Below are 19646 nucleotides of genomic sequence, written 5' to 3'. Positions count from 1 at the left end.
ATCTTCTATATAATACATATTTAGTTGTACAAGGAATGGTGAATTTCGTTTTAAAAGTTGTCGATAAAGTACACTACATGACATACTTCATTCGTTGCCGTTCGTAGCTCTTCGCAAGTGTTGTGAAACCTGCCTAATTAAGGAAAGTTCGGCTCACTTTCTTAGCGAGACCAGCAGGATGGCATGTTATCCTTCAGACATTAAGAGCAACGACACAATAGAAATTGATACGAGTTTGATTTTATCAAATATATGCCATTTCGCTAGTCTGCTGGCTGTACCTTCCAATCCAGTGGGATTCTTTGGAATCACTGGCCTTGCAGTCTTTTCTTCGGAGATAAAAGTGACGAAAAATGACGGGTGACAACAATGTATCTTTATGACATAGCTGTTTTTATTCCGAGAAAACAATAAAAAACACAATGCATTAAATCATCCATTTTTTAACTGAAAATCATCGACATACGATCTATCCTTGGCTAATGATTATTGATTTCATCGGCATGATTCAAGCTTTTCACACTGACAAAGTATTCAATCTAAGAACAAAAATGATATAATATTTCTCCCCCATCAGGAGTGAAACTCGCTGATTAAGAAAACGATTGTACAATGAAATTTCGTTTGAAAATGAACCGCCGATTAGATTTGTTTTTCAGCAACATTCAGATAGAGGTTTGGATATGTACGCTGTGTATACGTGCTTTTTATCTGGTCACGGATGTCGACGGACGTTCGTTGTCTGGTAATCAGTCTGCACGTTTTACAATATAATTTGTTTGTGTGCATTCACGCATTGAGAAATTAATTTTAAAGCTTTAATTATTTACAGATGTCGTTCGTTCCATAATTGTCACAACACCAGGATAAAAAATGACTAAATTTACAACACTTCAGTGATTAACATGTTCTCATTGTTAGAAGTCAATGTAAATTGTTTGAGGGCGAGAGGGAACATTGTATGAAGGTGGGTTCAGAGAATTTTCTTTTAAACCATTTTTCACTCTAGAATCACGACACACTGTCTGAGCCATTCAAAATCACTGTGATGAAGCATCCGGCCCATTTACCACTCCTGCAAACATATATTTTATTCAAACGAACGGCGCGTACGCTGTATTTTCTAATCAGTGTCAAAATTGGTACCCGGCATGCACCACGCTAGCGGTGGTGGAGAGAACCAATTTGATGTTTGCCCAATGGCCTTCCTGGTAATGTTAAATCACGTGGTTCAGAAGAACCAAACGAAGATCACTCATTCGTTACTCGTTTACAACTCTTATCAGGCGCACTCACAATCACCAAGCACACATACACCACCGCAACGCCTCGATTCCATGACTTGGGAATCTTTAACACAGCTCCACATTGCATCAGTCATTTCTCAAGCAGTCGACCATTCACACTCTCATTCGCACCTATCTACAGAGCTTAATACTTCTACTAAAATAACCAAGTGGCACCCCACAACAGTTTTTAGTCGTTCCTTCCCTTCAACTCCAGAACTAGTCTAATTATCACCCGGGACCGATATGAATCGTTTCTTGTCATGATCTACAAAATATGACGAATAGGCCAACCAAGCATATACATGTAGATTATTCTAATCTGCTAGTATCCTTGCGTTTACACACATGTCAAAGCCGAAGAGACAAGTTTCTCACCAAACGCCGTCCTCCAATTCTTTGGCTTCGAGAAAAAGTCAAATTAATAATCACATGATCGAGTCGTTATCGAAAAACTTCACGCTGCAAGGTACATAATTTAATGACTAAGACTTGATATAAACTTACCACCAAACAAATTAGTGTTGCTTAATAACCTGATCAAACTAACTTCGAAGGCACAAAGTAATACATTGCATAGATATGACTGCAGGCAGTAGTTTATTAGAGCCCTATTACACCACAAATCCTTATACGAACGCAAGGATACATGTAGTATACACGGATTTACCTATTTCTCCTCAGTCGATCGAAAGACAGTGCCACTAGAGGCAGATTTGCAGGTACTGGGGGCTGAAATAGGCCGCTAATAAGGTGAACGATCACCACTTCTTGGAGAAACATAGTTCTCATCGCATTGATTTTAGAATACCAGCTGATAAAATCAATATACATGTACATGTAAGATGGTGCCGATGACCCCACACAGGCTTCGCACTTGGCACTTGTGTTGGTCGCCCTTTTTCGGATTGCGAAACCTGCCTATACTTTCTAACTCGAGGAACACACTCTTCAGTGTTTTATGTTTGTGCGGTCGTCTGATGAAGCTTCAGTTAGTCAGGTCTGGTTACATCTAAACCTAACGAGCAAAAATGGGTAAAGTCTTTCTTATCGTCTCCCGAGTAGTCCGCCCTTGGGTGTCACGTTGATGCAGATGCTTCGACGCTTTTCATGCTGAAGAAGAGAAGATTAATATCAAATCTATATTGCCGTACCAGTTTTCCGCATCGATGTCAGTCTATCTTTGTGTCATTTTGTCTAATGGCTATATAACCAGTGGATGCGAAATGAAGCCATACATCTAAGTACAGCGGGCAATATAAACTCTTAACCCCCCTCCCTCATTTGATCGACACTCAGTACCCACGAACGATTTTTGGCTCAGGATTCGACACTAATACACCCAGGACTTGGGCGCTCCATAACTCACCTGTTCCCCTGGGGCCCTCATCTTTGCTACTCTGCCAGGACTATCAGCAGTTCCACTGCCCGTGTTCAGAAACTTCCTGATCCTATCTTCGAGTGACTCCTCCTCAGCCGTGTCTTCCTCCTCCTCAGCTAACTCATCTCCAATCTCCTCCTCCTCAGTCCGGTCCATATAGAGTCCGACGCCGGACAGAGTCTGCTTGAAGAGGAAGTACTCATCAGGACTCAGCTCCACATTGGCAATGCTTCCTCGGTATGAATCAATGTCAGAGCTCGGTGCCTCGGGCACAGTAGAGTCAACAGTATCTTTGTCATCGGAGGAGCTCGTCCCTCCAAACTTTAAGGATAACATGAATTTGCCCAGCGCACCAGTTTCCTTCTTCTTCTTCTTCAGCGAACCTTGTAATTTGGCGCGGATTTTATTCGGGTTGTTGTTACCGCGAACCTTTTCTAGCATTTTCTTCAGTATGGGTACTTGCTTTTCTTTGGTGCCAGTAAGGAGTTTCGTCATGCTTATTTCGGAGCGGCTGAGAAGCGTTTCTCTTGTTTGATGATGGTGGTGATTCTCCGCAATCATTCGTAGGAAGACTCCCCTCGACAAGGCAAACACGCTCGTATTTCTGGTGCAAGTGGCTGTGTAGAAGTATGTGTCCATGCCCAGGAGAACCTCCGTGCTGCCTGTAAAAAGCAATCGAATAAGCTCGGATACCAATGGTACAAGTTTTTAAATTCATTCTCAAACAAATTTTTCATTGCGTAGTCAAACACCATGCGGCGTACTCTGGTTTCACCGATAGAAGAGCGTTTCTTCTCATGCCAAGCCGCACCGAACGTTTTTCACATGGTCGTTTGATGCCATTCAACACGTGGTTTACGTTAGTCAGTACCTTCACGGTGGGTATAAGGAGCGGCTTGAAACAACGCCCATGCACCCATTACAGTGATGAAGGGGGCATAACGGAATAAAAATAAGAAATGCGCGGCTTTAGGCCCCTAAAAATTAGCACATTTCTGTTTTATCTGTGTCGTCCTTTCCTCTCCAGGTACATGAAAGCACGTATTTTTTACCCATCATGACATTGATGGGTGCACTTGAAGTATAGTTTCGGAACTCTTCTTCTTACCAAGTAACTCGTCTTGCCCATAGAGGGCATATTCCACTTGTTGAGCACTGTTCTGCCGAATAGGTTTCGATTTGCCATTCGTCGAAGGTACCCTGGAAGAGAAAACCATACGTTTGAACACCCAATTTCGAGATGCACTGTTTTGAAGGCAATACTATTTCCTGTAAAAACCTAAGGTTCCTTCTTGGTGCTTTTCCTTACCTTCAAACAAAACTCGGCATTGGGCACTGCACGCAATCAACACAAATCGTAAATTGATTTATAACTACCGACAGAAGAACTATTGACTTTTACAAAAACTTACTTTGTGCTCAGTTTGTAACTAGGATACTGTTTTGGATGCATCGTTGGATCTATGACAAGTTTGACTTCGCCCCTGAAAAAGATTGGTTATTAGTTGATATGATGACTGGGGACATTGTCAACTACCGTGCACCATTCATACAGGTGATCGGAAGCCAGAACAGAAATCGCCATTGCCACTTTTTTGACGTTGACAGGATTCATAACAGAACGCCCTAAATTAATATTATGTTTCCATTTTCGATTGTCCACCATCAGAGAAAATTAACAGTCTTCATCAGGGTTCACAAGAGGCAAAATTGTGACAGTTACATTCGTTAACCGACTTCTTTTTGTCAAAACTTAGTACGGACTTTGAATGAAAATGTATCACGCCACACTTGATGCCACTTGCGGGCGATCTCTCGTATAGCTAGCATGTGTGTGGGCGTGTACCCATCAGTAGACTTCCGAGGCGGATACTATTAAACAAGGAGATTGGCCAGAATACACTTACTCTATAATAAAGTAGACCTCCTCCACAAGATCACCTTGTTTCACCAAAATATCTTCAAAATCCATTTCGTCCTTGTTTAGAGCGATGGCAAGCTTTTTCCTGTGCTCGTGAGGCCAGTTACTGAATAACGGATTATTACTGACAAAGTCTGTTTTTTCTGTGAACTCCAGTGAGAGAATGTTTTGGATTGAGCTTGTATAGAGTTCTTTATCTACGAGAATTAAGTGCGTTTCTTTGTCAGAGATAATCGAGGATGTGCGGAGGCTTTCCTTGGAAATTAAGGCAACTTCTCCGAAGCATTCACCAGGGCCTGAAAAGGACAAGGTTTGATAAAGGATGCTACAAGCAATATTTGAAGACATTTATTAGATAGAACTACTGAAAGAGAAAAAATGCAAAATTGGGGAAGGGGGTCAAAAGTTAAAGGCCACCAGAGGCGCTGAGGCAGCCTGGATATCAATTTCACGGGAAATTGAATTTATCCTTAACGAGTGCAAACTGCTGAAACGCCTGTCGCGGCCTCCCCATTGTCTAGTAAGTGCTACAGACAAGCTTCAAGTCTTCAACGTGCTAAAAGTCTGACGCTCATGCAGTATTTAGAGAAGACAAAAGTTCTACTTAGTTGGTATTACATGTACCACAATGATCTTACGCCATTGATATTGATAACTCTCATGTGTCACCCATGATTCTATCTAATAACATGTAACCCACGTGATGCAATGAATCTGAGATGATAATAATTGATCTGTGTGCCCCCTCATATAGCATGAGGCTGTCGTTCATCAAAGTTATCCAGGGTCAAGGGTAGTCGGTGCACACTGACTGAATGCGATTATTTTCACTGATTACGGCAAAGGTCTTTTTCATTCTACGCAGCATCGTAAACAAAAGGCTATAGTTGCTGCATTAGCATAAAGTGCGCGAATAGCTTCATCAAATCATACAGGCTAGTCGTAAAGCATTGTGTCCATTTGCAGTTAGAGCCGTCTAATGGCCGGTCTGCTGCAAAGTTTGTTAGAGTTAGTTTTCCTAACCACTACAAATTGTTCTTTTTTGAGATTTTATGGCCTGTTATTTCTTTATTTCTTTATTTCGCTTAATATTGATGAAGAGGATCGTCCATGGGAATGAATATCAAAATTTATTTCGGAAAATCGGTCCGACTTCTTTGGTTTTGTTGTTATGTTAAAACTTTACAAAACAACGTCAAACGTCAAAGAATTTGCAAGTAAACCAATAGGATATGCTTATTTAAACAGTCGCAAATAAACCCACCGCGGGGGCGGAGTGCTTTGACTCCGAGATGTTTCGTTATTGCCCAAAGGACAACAGACATTTCTTGTAATTACACCGGTATTCAAGACCAGAATGTCTAATCAGTCGAATGATGCATTTAATGGGTTTTACTCCTCCCTAGCTGACAAAGACGCAAAGTGAATAAAACTTCTCAATGGCAGTTTAGTATCACAAGCAGCTCTCTCAGTGAAATTTCAAAAATAAAAAATTTTGTTTTCCCAATTTTTTTCTGTTTCGTTCATCAGCAGCTACATGTGTAGAAGCAATTTGATCCTACTCAATCAAATGACATTTTGGTTAAATGAATTCTTCTTGCACATCACTTTTAGAATTCTATTGACTGATGTCATTCCATTCTATTCCTCACACATTCTGAAAACTGGTTTAATACCAATACGACGGTGTAGCCATACGAAATTGACACGCATTTCTATACATCTGTATAGAAGTCCGTGGTGCAAATCAATTGACAAAGTCGTCATCGTGTATTCTTTCGTAATCGTTTTTTGTCGTTGTCCGTGATCAATGACGAACCTCGCCATTTAGTCATTCTTGAGGATTGGTCAACATTACCCCTGCCCATTGGCATCATTTACACTAATCTTTTTAGAAGCAATAAAACTGCTTCATTCTGCATTTGGGCGACAATGGTGACAATGGCAGGAGCTACTCTCTTAGATGGCTAGGTTTCCCCATTTTAATGTGAACTTACCTAACGTGCAGATAAGTTGGCCTAGTTTGTGTCGATCTCCAATATCAACAGCATTATTTTCTAAAAGTTGTTGCCACGTCAAGTCATCCTCGTTGTTCTGCTTATAGATAGTCACTTTGCCCTTTAGAATGATGTAGAAACTAAAAATAGATAAATATTGCACTTTATAAATAAAAGTATGCATTACTTTGATACCGATAAAATCCGGCTAATGATCTAATTGCAGAAGTAAGAGTAAATTTAAAACGCTTATTTCGCAATATCTGAACAGAAAGCGCCTTTAACGATTACATTTAATTGTTTTAGGGATGCAAAAACGAAATTAAAGTCATATGTCAATATCGGTGATCAGTTGTTCTGAAATAACTTCGACTTGCTCGTTTCAGTTATGCAGAAATATTGGTGCAGGGCAGAGTGGTCAATCAAAAAGTGTCCAGATCCATTTATTTCCCATCTATTAATAGATATCTATCATCTTTTTTATACCAATGTGCCCATTCTCGTAAAAGGACCACATGAAGATTAACAACATGTCAGTTCTAACAGAGCTATAACTCAGCGGCTAACTCTCACTTTGCGCCGATTTGCTGAAGAGTGGACATGTCGGTATACCAGCTCATACGGCGTATCGGCCCAGCGCATGCGATAACGAAGTACATGTATGATACCATCTCTGCTCTCCTTTAAAATTCTACAATGTAAATAGGCACAGAGCCACCAACTACACAGAAGAGGAACTATCTCGCGTGTACTTGCACATTATCGCCGAATCAGATAGATTTCTGTCAGTGCAGTTAGGAACAGGTTCATCAAGAAAAGAATTAAGAGTGTGCTAATCAACGTTTATACTACATTAAACAGTGTACCATTAAATACGTTATGGCAATGAGGTGGTAAATTTGCGAGTTGAGAATGTTGCCAAAGGAATTTCCTACATGTAGTCGCAATGAAGGCTCATACATCCACTGCCGGAGATCGTTGATTCACAGATCAATTTCTTGTAACAAGCACCGCTTAATCGAATTAATGCCGAGGAAGCTCCTAATTGATCAGCTCGACACGCGGCAGGCGCATCTTTGGATGAGAAGGTCAGGCAGTATTTCACCAACTCAATCAACGAACCTGCATGCGACTGATGTTATTGATGCGGTCTCAGTAAATACTGAGTATATTTTAGTGATATGGCCTTCATCCCGCCGCAAGGCTTTGTCTGTGCTTGGAGGAATTATAGAAATCTCTTCTTCCATCACGAGAGCCGTGAATATTTCAAGCTAAGTCGCCGAGACTGTTCAGCAGTTTATTAGACCATACCTTGCTGGCGCTTCGACCCTATTGCTTAGGAGGGAGAAGTGATTGATAGATTAAGTGACCGAGGCTGTATTCTGAACAAATAGTTTACTCTCAAAACAAGTTCTGAAGTAAGGGAAAGAAGGCTGTATCTGCCCTTTGAAATCTGAAATGTCCTATGTATATAATTGAAGCAATCACTTAAACTTACCACGCTCCAATTTCTCCTTGTTTGATGATGATGTCATTTTCATGCTTCTTGATGAACTTGCATTTCTTTACCAGGTCAATGAGGATACCTTAAAAGAGTGAAATCGTACCACGACATTAATACTATAGTAACACGAAGACCATCAATTTGACCCTCTTGCCCCTCCTATAATTCCATGTTCGGCAAGAAGCTTTTTGGCACTTTAAGAAGTGGACTAACAGCGCCATAATCTAGCTGTGACTCCTGCAATATTGCCGTACCGTGCAAAAGCGACAGCTAAACCATCATCTTGATATCGCAAAGTGTTGCACACAATACTCCGACGACTAAACTCTTTTACTCCTCTTTGATGTATTGTTACCAGTATTATCTCCTCCGTACTGGGAAACAATCATTCTTTTGAGATGTGGGCAAAAGCTTCCGACCACACAAAGCTGATTTGGTGTTTTTTAGTGCCATATTGGAGAAGTTGTGATCGCTTCAGGAATTCAGACGATATGTTTTATCAATTCCGTCTTGATGTCTTTATCCTGAGTTATGTCTTCGGAAGTGATGATCCACATATTATAAAGATTTTGCAATGAGAAAGGCTTGTTTACAGTTCATTTGATACTGAACGATACTAAGCATTGTATTTCTGGATTGAGATGTCTTTTCGGAAATCTTCTAATGAGATGCACTATCGTCAACAAGATAAAACACATCTCCACCACCAAAGCTATAAATATTAAAGATAAAAATCAATTCATCATTTCCGAATCATAACTCACCAGCAGCTAGATATTTTTAAAGGTTTCGACCAAATTGACGAGCAAAAAAGTAATCGTAGATTAAAACCAGAACAGGTCATTGCAAGATCCCGTGAGTATGGAGAACAGATGCCGCGGGAACCCATTAGGAAACTTCCAGCTGTTAATTCAGTTACGAAAGAAATGAAAGTTCAGATTGAGAAAGCTTCTTTCCGAGCGCTCCCAGTCAGGTGCTCTTTTTCTCTGAGCTTCAGCAGATCGTCCCTTTGCTAATGACACAGGACGTCTCCAAAAATCAAACAAGCCTAAAGCAATGAGGAGGAATGTTAGTTGTGCTGTTCCCGCAGTTTGTGCGGAAGCTGTTGGTGATCATGGTGTTCATGTTGCTTCAGCAGTGCCATAAGGATTCGCCAGCCTGGACACTCAAGTTTAAGTTTAAGTTATTTGGGAAATGGCAAGAATGCTCGTAATCTCTCTTCTGGGCATTCGATCTCAATAGGAAACCAGGCCAAAGATCCATTTGGACAGGTTTGCCCTGTTCACCAGAATCAGTCTGGTGGTAATGTCATTCCTTACTACATTCACCATTCAAGAAATCTTTTTCCTTTTTCCGTTATTTTCTTAACTATTTTGGTCAACTGTAACGCAATAGTAATGATGACCAGCATTTGTACGGACGGTTTGGAATTCCAAAAAATGGCTGAACGATGTCCACCCATTAGATCACATTGCCTTCGTCACGGTCACCCACTGATATAATTTATTGGCTCGATATATTCCCCTGTATAAAGTTGGCGAAGACAGGTGGTTTTAGGCCGCAAATTAGGCTGCTCTACACAGGAAATAAGTGCCCATATCTCGGTGAGGGGAATACACAGCGTGTCATTTAGTGTAATAGATCACAGGGTTGGAAGGGAAACATATGCCGCTTTTGAAAGGTATCGGATAGAGGTGGAAGGTGAAATGTGAAATGTGAAATGTGAAATGTGAAAAATTCATAAGCCGAACCGTGTCCTATTTTGGACGTCCCTCGATCTCGGCGAAGGAGATTTACGATGTCATGTAGTGTAATATACTAGTATAATAATATAAACGGGTAGGAAGGAATACGTCTGAAGATATGCCGCAAATGATGCAGGTGGACTTTTTCGTCCTTGAGCGTGTGTGACTGTGTGTGACTGAATTTTACGAATGATTGAGTGATGAAAATGCAAATAGACATTAACATGCAACCAGCTAGACTTGTTCGTCGTAACGTGTTGGTTCAGAGTTCGATGATGATTGTATTAGACTGGCTAAATTGCGGTTGAAGGGAACATATCAAACACATAATCCTGGTTTATAAATGTATTGTTCAATCCGTAGTCGAATGTGCCTAGTTGCTCTTACACTGCAGGTCAAGACAAAACCAGAACAACAATTTTCATCTTACATCATAGACTGCATAATTAATGACCACATGCAGCTTGCGAAAATAGAAACTACTGCTAACTCGAGTAGGGCCAAATCAATAAGTGCTAACAAACTAAATTGCGTGATGGCAAAATAACGCTGTATGAGTCGTTAGTTACATGCAATTATACTTTTTGCGATAATCTACAAGGCCTCAGAATTATTGGAGATTTTTTTTATCACATGGGTTAGAAAAAAAGCGTCTACACTTTTCAACTGACTTTGCAGTACATAGGAGAAATCTGCGATGAGCACCAGGACACAACTCGGAAAAAAGCCCTTTCAAATAAGTGCAATTATACGTGATGGAAGCCTTCTATATATTCGTCATGTTGTATCTTATCAAGCTCTAGGCCTAAGCTTACAAAACGAATGCAAAGACAACCGCTGAAGCCATGTAATTCCTTCCTTACTTCGCTCTTAAAGGAGCACAATGGCTACAGATACCGTGTGCTTCGTGACAGCATCACCAAAGAATCTCAGGAGCGGCGGAATTGTGCTAAAATTCTCCTTTGTGGATCCATATACTGTTTCACCATTAAACTGTGCAGTAAATGCTATCGCTGTAACGACACTCAGGGTTGCGTTCATGCTCAAAACATGGTAGCAATGGCTAATTAGATTGCAGAGACCTTAAAAGTACGCCACTGGCCACATAATGATGCATTTACGAAAACCACTGGATGGGCAGAAAATGTGTGATGAAGCAGAAAACATACAAGTAGCTTATATTATAGGACCAATGTAGTGGGAGGATGCGAAGGATTCTTTTTACAGAATGGTCACCTTAACACTTACTGTATTTCATCGATATTCGCAAGAGGCCTGGTTCAGACTATACAAGCCGACATCACGGATCTGATCAAGGAAAAAGAAGGAGTGCCCGCGGAGCCCAGCTGATATGGCAGGTTTGGCCTTAACTACGTACGACCGGACCGGGGACCGGTTGTCCAAAACAAATTTTGTCACTAACGCTGGCGTTAACTTAACATAGCGTTATCTCCTTCATATAAGCCCTTAGTATTAACGCCAAGTTAGATTAACGCCAGCGTTAGCGACAAAACCTGTTTTGAGCAACCGGGCCCGGTTGTCGAACTTGAGGGGGCATGTAGACACGGATCTTAACCATCAATCAACTTATCAACATCCTACTAAACCGCGTTTAAGAGCTGTTTGCGACGCTATATAGCCTAGCATAGAGACCGGGATGGACGACCGAAGCTTCAGTTATAGACTAGACAGATTTCGCAACCCCTGTGAACAACGTTGTACGATTTACGACAGCCTGTCGTATGAATACCCCTGTCGTATACATGTACATGTATATGTACCTCAAAGTCAAGTGCTAACGTATTTTTTCACTACGCGACACTCGAATAATCATCTTCTATACTAATAGTTGTACGAGGAATCGGGAAAATCTTTTTTTAAGTCGTCGATGATTTTCATTTACTTACTTTGTACCTCGTAGCTCTTGAATAAGGATTACGAAATCGGCCTAGTATGTAATCTGATTGTAGACGGACAAGAAGGTATTACTGATACGGTAACATCCTTCACACGCGTTGAAGGTATCTCCATTCTAATTCACACCTCGTGTTAAGTTAATGAACGGGACAATGATAACTGCCAGTGATACGCAAACAGACGTTATACCATTGCTGTACCGCTGATAGGATATCATCTCCGAAGTACATTTGTACAGCAGAAGTGCAAGAGTACGTGCACTGCCAGTAAATTAATAAAATAAAAAGGACAAGTCATACTTTTCCTGAAGATAGTTTTTACGGTAAGTCCGCGGGCTTTTCGATATGCTTCCCAAGCCTTACGAAGAATTGCGAACAACTATGTACGAAGTTTGCAAATGCATTTTACCAACGATTTCTTTTGAAAACTTTACCGATCTCTCCTAAAACCTACAAAAGATCATGTCTCACAGCTCTATAGTGTGAATTCCAGTCAGCACCCGAGACGTGATATGAATAGAAGGTCTCATGATTGAACCGGATTGCTTTTTGATCTCTAGATTATTAGAATGCCAAGAGGATTGACATAACACCGTCTATTTACATGTTGAAATTGAAGTTCCCAGGAAAGGACCTTTACGTGATAAACCTGATATTTTTCTATAGTGAGGTCGAGACAAACTGCTTATGTACTTTTATTACATAGGTGTCAATTCTAACGGGCTTCACATAAACTTGAGTTCGATCCGTATACGCCTCTCAGTATCCGTACTCGGGTAGAGGATTTCTACCTTACTATTTGGTCAAACCGATAATCAATAACGAAAACACGGAATTGTTCACATAGTTCGTATTACGCTGCTCACTCAGTGAAACCCAACCAAATACTTCGAGCAGTTATGAATAATTCAAGAATGTTTCACCAAATGCCAACATCATATGTTAGGGCGTTTCCAACATAGCGACAAGAAATGAAGTGGAAAAAAGAGATTTATAACAACCTTCGTCTCATTGGCGATTTCCTCCCGGCCAGTACGATGTTCATGTCTTTCCTGGTGGCCATCATACACAAAATCGAAAGGGATGTTCAAAGACTGACAGAACCTATGGTCATCTAAACATTAATATAACCCGTCATAGAGTGCGGAGACCTTTGAGACATATTGTTGGCCAATCCAATTATTTATTGGTATTCTCCAGGATATTACGATCTACTGCGAGTAGAAAAAATGGTTTAAGGCAATATCGATAGTTCCATACGAATATTGTGTTGGCGTGTTAGTCAGCATCGTGATCAGAATCCACTAATGCTGAGAGAGCGATAACGAATTTCAGAAACTCTAAAATTGCACGTCTGGGCATCGGAGTCCCAATCCCCTCGCCATTCTCACAGTTGGCTATCAATTCTCTTTGATATTCTCGAGTGATGCTATTCCGCCGAACAAAAACTATCTCAAACCCATTTTGTCGCCAGTCAAAGTGCTGCCTCCTTCTTCCTAAACCAACCTCGTCATTTCAATGTTATTTTTGATGAGAATCCTACATGCACACCTGATTGGTATTGTGAGGACAAGAACGACTGAATGACTTAACTCAGTAGAATGTAGCATTTGTTCAAGAGTCCATACATCCAGCACATCAATCACGTATGCCATCGAAACTGACTGTATTGTAGAGTCCAAACCACCTTGTCATCACAAATTAGTTTAGTTGTTTATTCACGGGAGAATCACCCGAATGACAAGATGGATAATGGAAGAAATCGAAGTAAATCTAATGAAATCTTGTCGACGTGCTTGATATGTTATTTGATGGCAGAGGTCGGTCTTCACCTGTCACAAATACAGTAGAACGTCGTCACAGCATCACCCTTCGGGTTTAAGAAATTTGGTTCAATTTATCCAACGTTCACTGCATCCGGGTTCAATGTAAGTACTGTGCACAAGTAGAAACGCCTATCAGTCACTTTGAGTAACTAGTGGATAAGACCAGCATCTTCAAGATGTCATATTCCTTGTTCTTCCATGTATTGACGCAATAAGTATGTTTCAGATTCGATTGTTCTGTTTTGTCGGTTTGGCTTCTCAAATTTATAACATGCCCTGACTCCATCCCTATTTTGCGAATCACAATGATATCAGTTACGTCTCAAATCACGTTCGAAACCAAGCACGTACTAAAGATGTATATCCGTCAGGAAATTGTCAATTGAATGATGTTAGGAAAGACGATCATTACAGAGAATAAGAAGTGTCATTACCGAGCTATCTCCTACCAATTCGAGAACACGAAACTTCATCCATATTGATGTCTACGATTTCACGGCGATATCCCGTTCTCTTGTATTGCATCTCAATAGTACCAATCAGGCGACCCCTGGGGAAACCGGGCAATTACGCTTCATCTAGAAGAAACTTTCAAGAGAATGGGCATTCTCATGGGATATTGACCTTTTTGAATCAGCTTATTGTGAATATCGGTAAATAAAAGAAAGATTACTCAATCGTGTCCCTGATATACGGTAGTTTCGTGTCCCTCTTGTGTAACATAAGGACGAGGGAAATCACAAGGATTTACCATTTCACATTGGTTTATCGTGTGATAGCTGAACATCATCTAACTTCCTGGTAAGACTGGAATGTGAAACAATTCTCTCGCTGATATAGACCCATGGATGAGGAGGGTACTGCTGTAAGGGAATGGCGTCAATGACCGTAAAACATTTTGGAATGCCTTGTACAGTTCGGTCAATTTAGTCCACTGACCCGCGAATACTGGTATCAACATGAACTGGGACTGAGAGTACATGTACGTATTATCAACTTAATTTTTTTAACGGTGATGTCGGGCAAATTTACAGTTATGAAAAACCACACATAATAGGACACGGTCGAGATGCATCTGTCGTGCTGCACAATCAGCTGAAACCTCGGAAAGCGTCCACCACGTCCGCAACAAGTGTTACTTGCCAGGTCGTAGGTTTCAAGAAATCTGGAAATTCAATCGATCAATCATGATAGCGGCGTGTTTGTGACTCCTTATCGAAATGTTCACCTTGTTCAACGACTTAAATGTCAACGACGAATGTTCCCGAAAAAACTTATGATGGATGGCTTGGTTATTTTGATCATTGGTAAATAATAATTTAGAGCAAGTTTGGACAAAAACCAATTATCAGTCATCACGAAGGGTCACGATATGAGTGGACATGCATTGAGTATCGTAATGTGTTTAACTGCGCTATCCGACTGTCTCACCCCAAATCTCCCATTATGTTCCCCATGCATGCTCTCTATTACTAACAACATGACGTTTTTTTAAAAGGGGGTTCATATTTCGTAAGGTGTCCCAGCACTGCATACGTTCATCCTTCCCTTTGATATTGATATTCATAGCGGAGACCAGAAGACGAACTTCCTTTATACAGCGAGGAGCAAAGGCAACCGCATACTAAAACGGTAAAGAAGCATGTTGCCCTTATTGGCAGCAAGGAAAGATAGACATAGTATAACGATGACATTTCATTTCAAAGATATTGTTCCTTTTCGGGAAAAAAAACATTTGAGCAAAAACGATAAGCATATGAGAGGAATGTGATCTTTGACCTTAAGAACAAAGACTAACGGGTATGGCTGCAAAAGCTTATAGTAAGTGGAGAGAAACGAAGCTTTCATTCCCTTTGGCCCATCTGATACCTCTTGAGCTCATGCAAAGTGCGGAAATGTCGTTCACCATGCAGGCGCGTGCTTGGTGAGCCAATAAAAATGAAAGAGGCATACTGGCAAATGCTTTAAACAGCAGAGTCACGGATCCGCGGTTACGCGCATTGATTGCGAATCTTGGTTGATATCAAAGGATAAGATATCAATATCCACTAAAAGTCTTGTATATTTCAACCTAATTTTATATTTCAAGGCCGTTGTCGAAGGCTTTCACGTTTTTTAAAGCCTTAAGCCATGCACGGAGGTTGTGCACCATTCCCGATGAAACGAAAAAATACGTGTACTAGTTACGTATCCTTCAACCCAACTTTCCAAAGAAATCACATCTTGCTCCAAAGGGTCTCTTTCCTATTTCACCGCTCTATTCAGGCGACCGAACCCCACTTTACCTGCCATTAATGTCTAATAACCAGCTTTCAAACAGAAACATGAGGTATTTTCTGAATTATCAATAAATAATGCTGGCTCCATCTTGTACCATTGGATATTTATTGGCTCACCGTTTTCTCAAGGATAGAAGACAGACCCATAAATAATGCGAGGTATCTTTTAACAAGTACCAGAACGGTTTAAGTTGTGTTCGAAGTCTCGTACGTTGTGAAGAACTCTGAAATGCTTGTCATGTACAATATGCGTGCACATGACTTGCATCATACACCACCCTGAGAAGTTAGCACCGTTAGCTAAAACATTAATGACGTTTACTTTGGTAGCGTTATGCAACCAATGCATGCGATGCTCGTCAATCACAAGCACATTATTTCTTCGCCATTTTTTGTATTTGGTTGCCATCTGTTTACAGGCGTTGCCTGAAAACTGTCTTATTTCAGTTTAGGATTCGGGCAATCGACAGATAGTCGGTATTGCATTAAGTTCAAGGCCGATGAAATGAGATTGCCGATTTCTCAAAGACATTTGAAAATTTGATGAGGTTTCTGATCATTATTCATTATTTATTAATGACTTTCACGTTGTGATATTCAAGTTAAGGTCAAAATGACAGGTGAGGCAAGCTGTAGTTTAATTGCAATTAGAAGGAGCTATAAATCTGACTGTTCATTATTCGACATGGACGCCTACCATACAACATTTTCTGTCATTTTTTCTGTTACCAGGTAATTTAGACCGCAGGATTGATAATCTGAATTTAGATCACAGGATTGATGATCTAAATGAAATGACAATAAGGACTGATTTTAGTGCTGCAAAAAAACCTCATGGGAATGATAGCGAATTTGAGGTATTGTTTGTCTAACCAAACAGCTAAAATGTAGGCCAAAGCGGGCCCAGCGGGTTTCACTCAAAATTGCAGTAAAGTACTAGTAATAATAAATAAAGACTAGTCTTTATGAATTCTTGGTACTAGTAAATTGCAAGAGAGTATAAAAGCAGTGGCTTCGCATTCGCCGCGCAACAACTATTTTCGTAAAATACAAAATTGGTCTTAAAATTCGTTTAGACGCTTCAAATATGTTAATTTAATTAGACACTTTAAACATGTTAAAGAGTCACTACTTATTACATGTCAAAATGACAAGGCAAGTTACTGACAATAATGATGAATCGACTCGATATTACCAATACTTCATTCTTCTCTATCTTTGCATCTTTTAACGGCCATAATCAAGGTTAATTGGAAAAGTTCTACTTATTTCTTACAATAAATCAAATATAGTGTCTTGGTCAAAATTTGAGTTCAGTAAACCGTTATACTTATAATATATCTGCGAGATCTTACGATATTGGAGTGGTCAATCGCGCTCCAAAGACGGAGCTACATTCAATTGGCGGTAGTCGGAAATGACTTGGTACGAGGCTGGGCTCGAATTGCAAGTTCGCATTCATGTCCTTGCTGCAGAGAGCGCATTTCGTATAACAGCATTGACACTCGATCAATTGGCTACTCTCTTTGATTATACGCGTACTAGAAATATAAAACGAGATTACATCATACGAATTTGCTGAATGAAGAAATCATACAGGCATGCCTGCCAGCTGCCATTCTTAATCGAAAGCAATCTACGAGAAACCGCCTTTCCTTTCATATAAAATGCTGAAGTAGGGCTTGGAGCCATCCCGGCCGACAAGTAATCACTGATAATTGAACATGAATTACTGGTGGACCGGACCAGTTGTCAACATCACATTGTTTATGTCCTCGATATAGCAGGGCTAATCAATGTTTATCTAGCTACAGAGTCACGTAGAGGATGGAGCGAAATGCCTCGTTAACATGATGAAAGAATGTGAGAATGTTATGGATGTTGCTGTTATGATTAGAGAATGAAGCGGCTGGTATGTAAATGATCGGAAACCAAATCTTGCAATCACTCATCAAATATTGACACTCTTTCTCTAAACATTGGTCTATACAGCATGATCAGGCCTACTAATCGCCGTTATCATGGCTGTCATGTGTAAAACGACTCGTTTCAGCGTGAGTTACATGTAGGCTGCACATTCACTTGACCACATTGCAGCAACGTGATGCATCGAATAATAACTTGACCTATATCAGCAGACTCACGATACTAATCCGCAACAAAAATTCCCTGACTTCCTGTTATTTGCCAGATAATGGTGTTTGCCTTCCTGATGTCCTTTGCAAGAGACGACTTCATTAATTTGTCGGTGAATAACATACCAAACAGGACATCTGCGCGCCCAGGTCAATTAACAGTCTCATTTGCGAGAGGAAAAAAATGGCACGACTGGTCTAAATGAGATAATGTACTCCCGTATATCCATTTTCGGAACGAAGATAGCATGTTTATTCCCACGGACTAACAAACAAGATATGCCAAACATCGTGTTGCGCAAGGAAGATTGTCAAGGCACTCAGGTCATCATGTGGACCAGTGGTTGTGTTGTTCAGGTTGCTTAGTCAGTTTGGCCAAAAGTATATCATGTCGGTAAGATGTGAGTAAGTGAAGAAGCCATTATGACACGAATAGAACGAATATCACATTGCCTATCAAAGTTACTAACATCAAGAACTTCTACGAGATGTCAAGAAACAGCTAAGATGCGTGGTGGAAGAACAAAGAGCCTCGAAACGGCATTCTAAAACACTCTGTGGCTCCAGCTGCCACCTTACAATACCAATATCATTGCCTCCTTTTTTGTTTTCTTTGATTAATTCTTAACCTGATGCTAACTATAAAGACAGTGAAATTCTAACGATGTCATACCTTCCAAATTCCAACCAAAGATATGACAGAGTATTCAAACTGGCAAATGAACACTGTTTCCAATTCGATTCAAAAATCAATTCAAACCACGAGTGGCAATCAATCATGTGTGGCTTGTATAAGGTTTATGATCTGGCACCCCATGCTGCCTCAAGATCTGATAATGAATCAATTTTGAAATCTACTCAAACAGCACTTCGGTGTACATCTCGGAATGAAAGGCTGCTCGGAGGCCAGAATCATTGGGAAACCGCATTTCAAAAGAATTTAGATTGTTTCATAAAATATAACTTGTGGTGGCCTGATGCTACCAGTGCCATTGTGGGTCTTTGTTTCGGTTCGTGATATAGGAAAAAAAAAGTAAATTAGTGTATTTCAAGTCTGTATTTCACTACTGGCAGGAATGATCCTGACTAAACACGTTACCATGATCACAGGGATAGTTCTGACGATTTCAACTATGGTAGTCTTTGCAATTCGATACATGTATTCCGGCCTGTCTTATAAAACACTACCCCAAACTGTGGATATTTTCATTACAATATCTAAGATATTGCATCATTTCTGTTGAATAATTCATTTTTAACCACTGCTTGATCTCTTCTCAAATTTTATAGCTTCTTGAGATATCCACTCATGATTCATCGTTGCCACTGACTATATCACATTCTTATTGGTTAGATCATTCTTTCGTTCTGCGTATGACTTGTAAGGGAAACTATTCTAATTGGGATATTTCATGATCACAGGAAATGTCAACAGCAAGTAAATTCTGACTGTTATGATAAATATATACATTGTGTATTGCCTCACAAATGAAATGCGATTGCCTGTCTGTAGCCTATGCGGTTGCCTCTCCGTAGCTGTTGACCAATGACGATTAAAAGCTCATGGGTATATAAACTAATGACCTTGGTTCACGATTTAATATAATCTCATCCCTGGACCTCCAGTGGTCTGACTGATGGTTCCGTTCACACCGG

General features: G+C 40.3%; 1 protein-coding gene across 1 annotated transcript in view; it reads right to left on the bottom strand.

Moving 5' to 3' along the window:
* Positions 1–376: 376 nt before the first annotated feature.
* The window catches only part of LOC135483077 (uncharacterized), a 33134-nt gene continuing 13864 nt past the window's right edge, over positions 377–19646 (bottom strand). Inside the window, exons 3-9 of the mRNA XM_064763594.1 lie at positions 8084–8171; positions 6586–6725; positions 4575–4884; positions 4080–4151; positions 3776–3867; positions 2656–3329; positions 377–2399 (exon numbers count right to left, since the gene is read on the bottom strand). Coding sequence (XP_064619664.1) covers positions 2334–2399; positions 2656–3329; positions 3776–3867; positions 4080–4151; positions 4575–4884; positions 6586–6725; positions 8084–8171 — 1442 coding nt within the window. The 3' untranslated portion in view covers positions 377–2333. The remainder of the gene's footprint in view (positions 2400–2655; positions 3330–3775; positions 3868–4079; positions 4152–4574; positions 4885–6585; positions 6726–8083; positions 8172–19646) is intronic.

Source organism: Lineus longissimus, chromosome 2, assembly GCF_910592395.1.
Source record: "Lineus longissimus chromosome 2, tnLinLong1.2, whole genome shotgun sequence".
Lineage (NCBI taxonomy): Eukaryota > Metazoa > Nemertea > Pilidiophora > Heteronemertea > Lineidae > Lineus > Lineus longissimus.
Note: the sequence above shows the minus strand (reverse complement) of the source record. Positions and strands in the feature narration are given on the sequence as shown.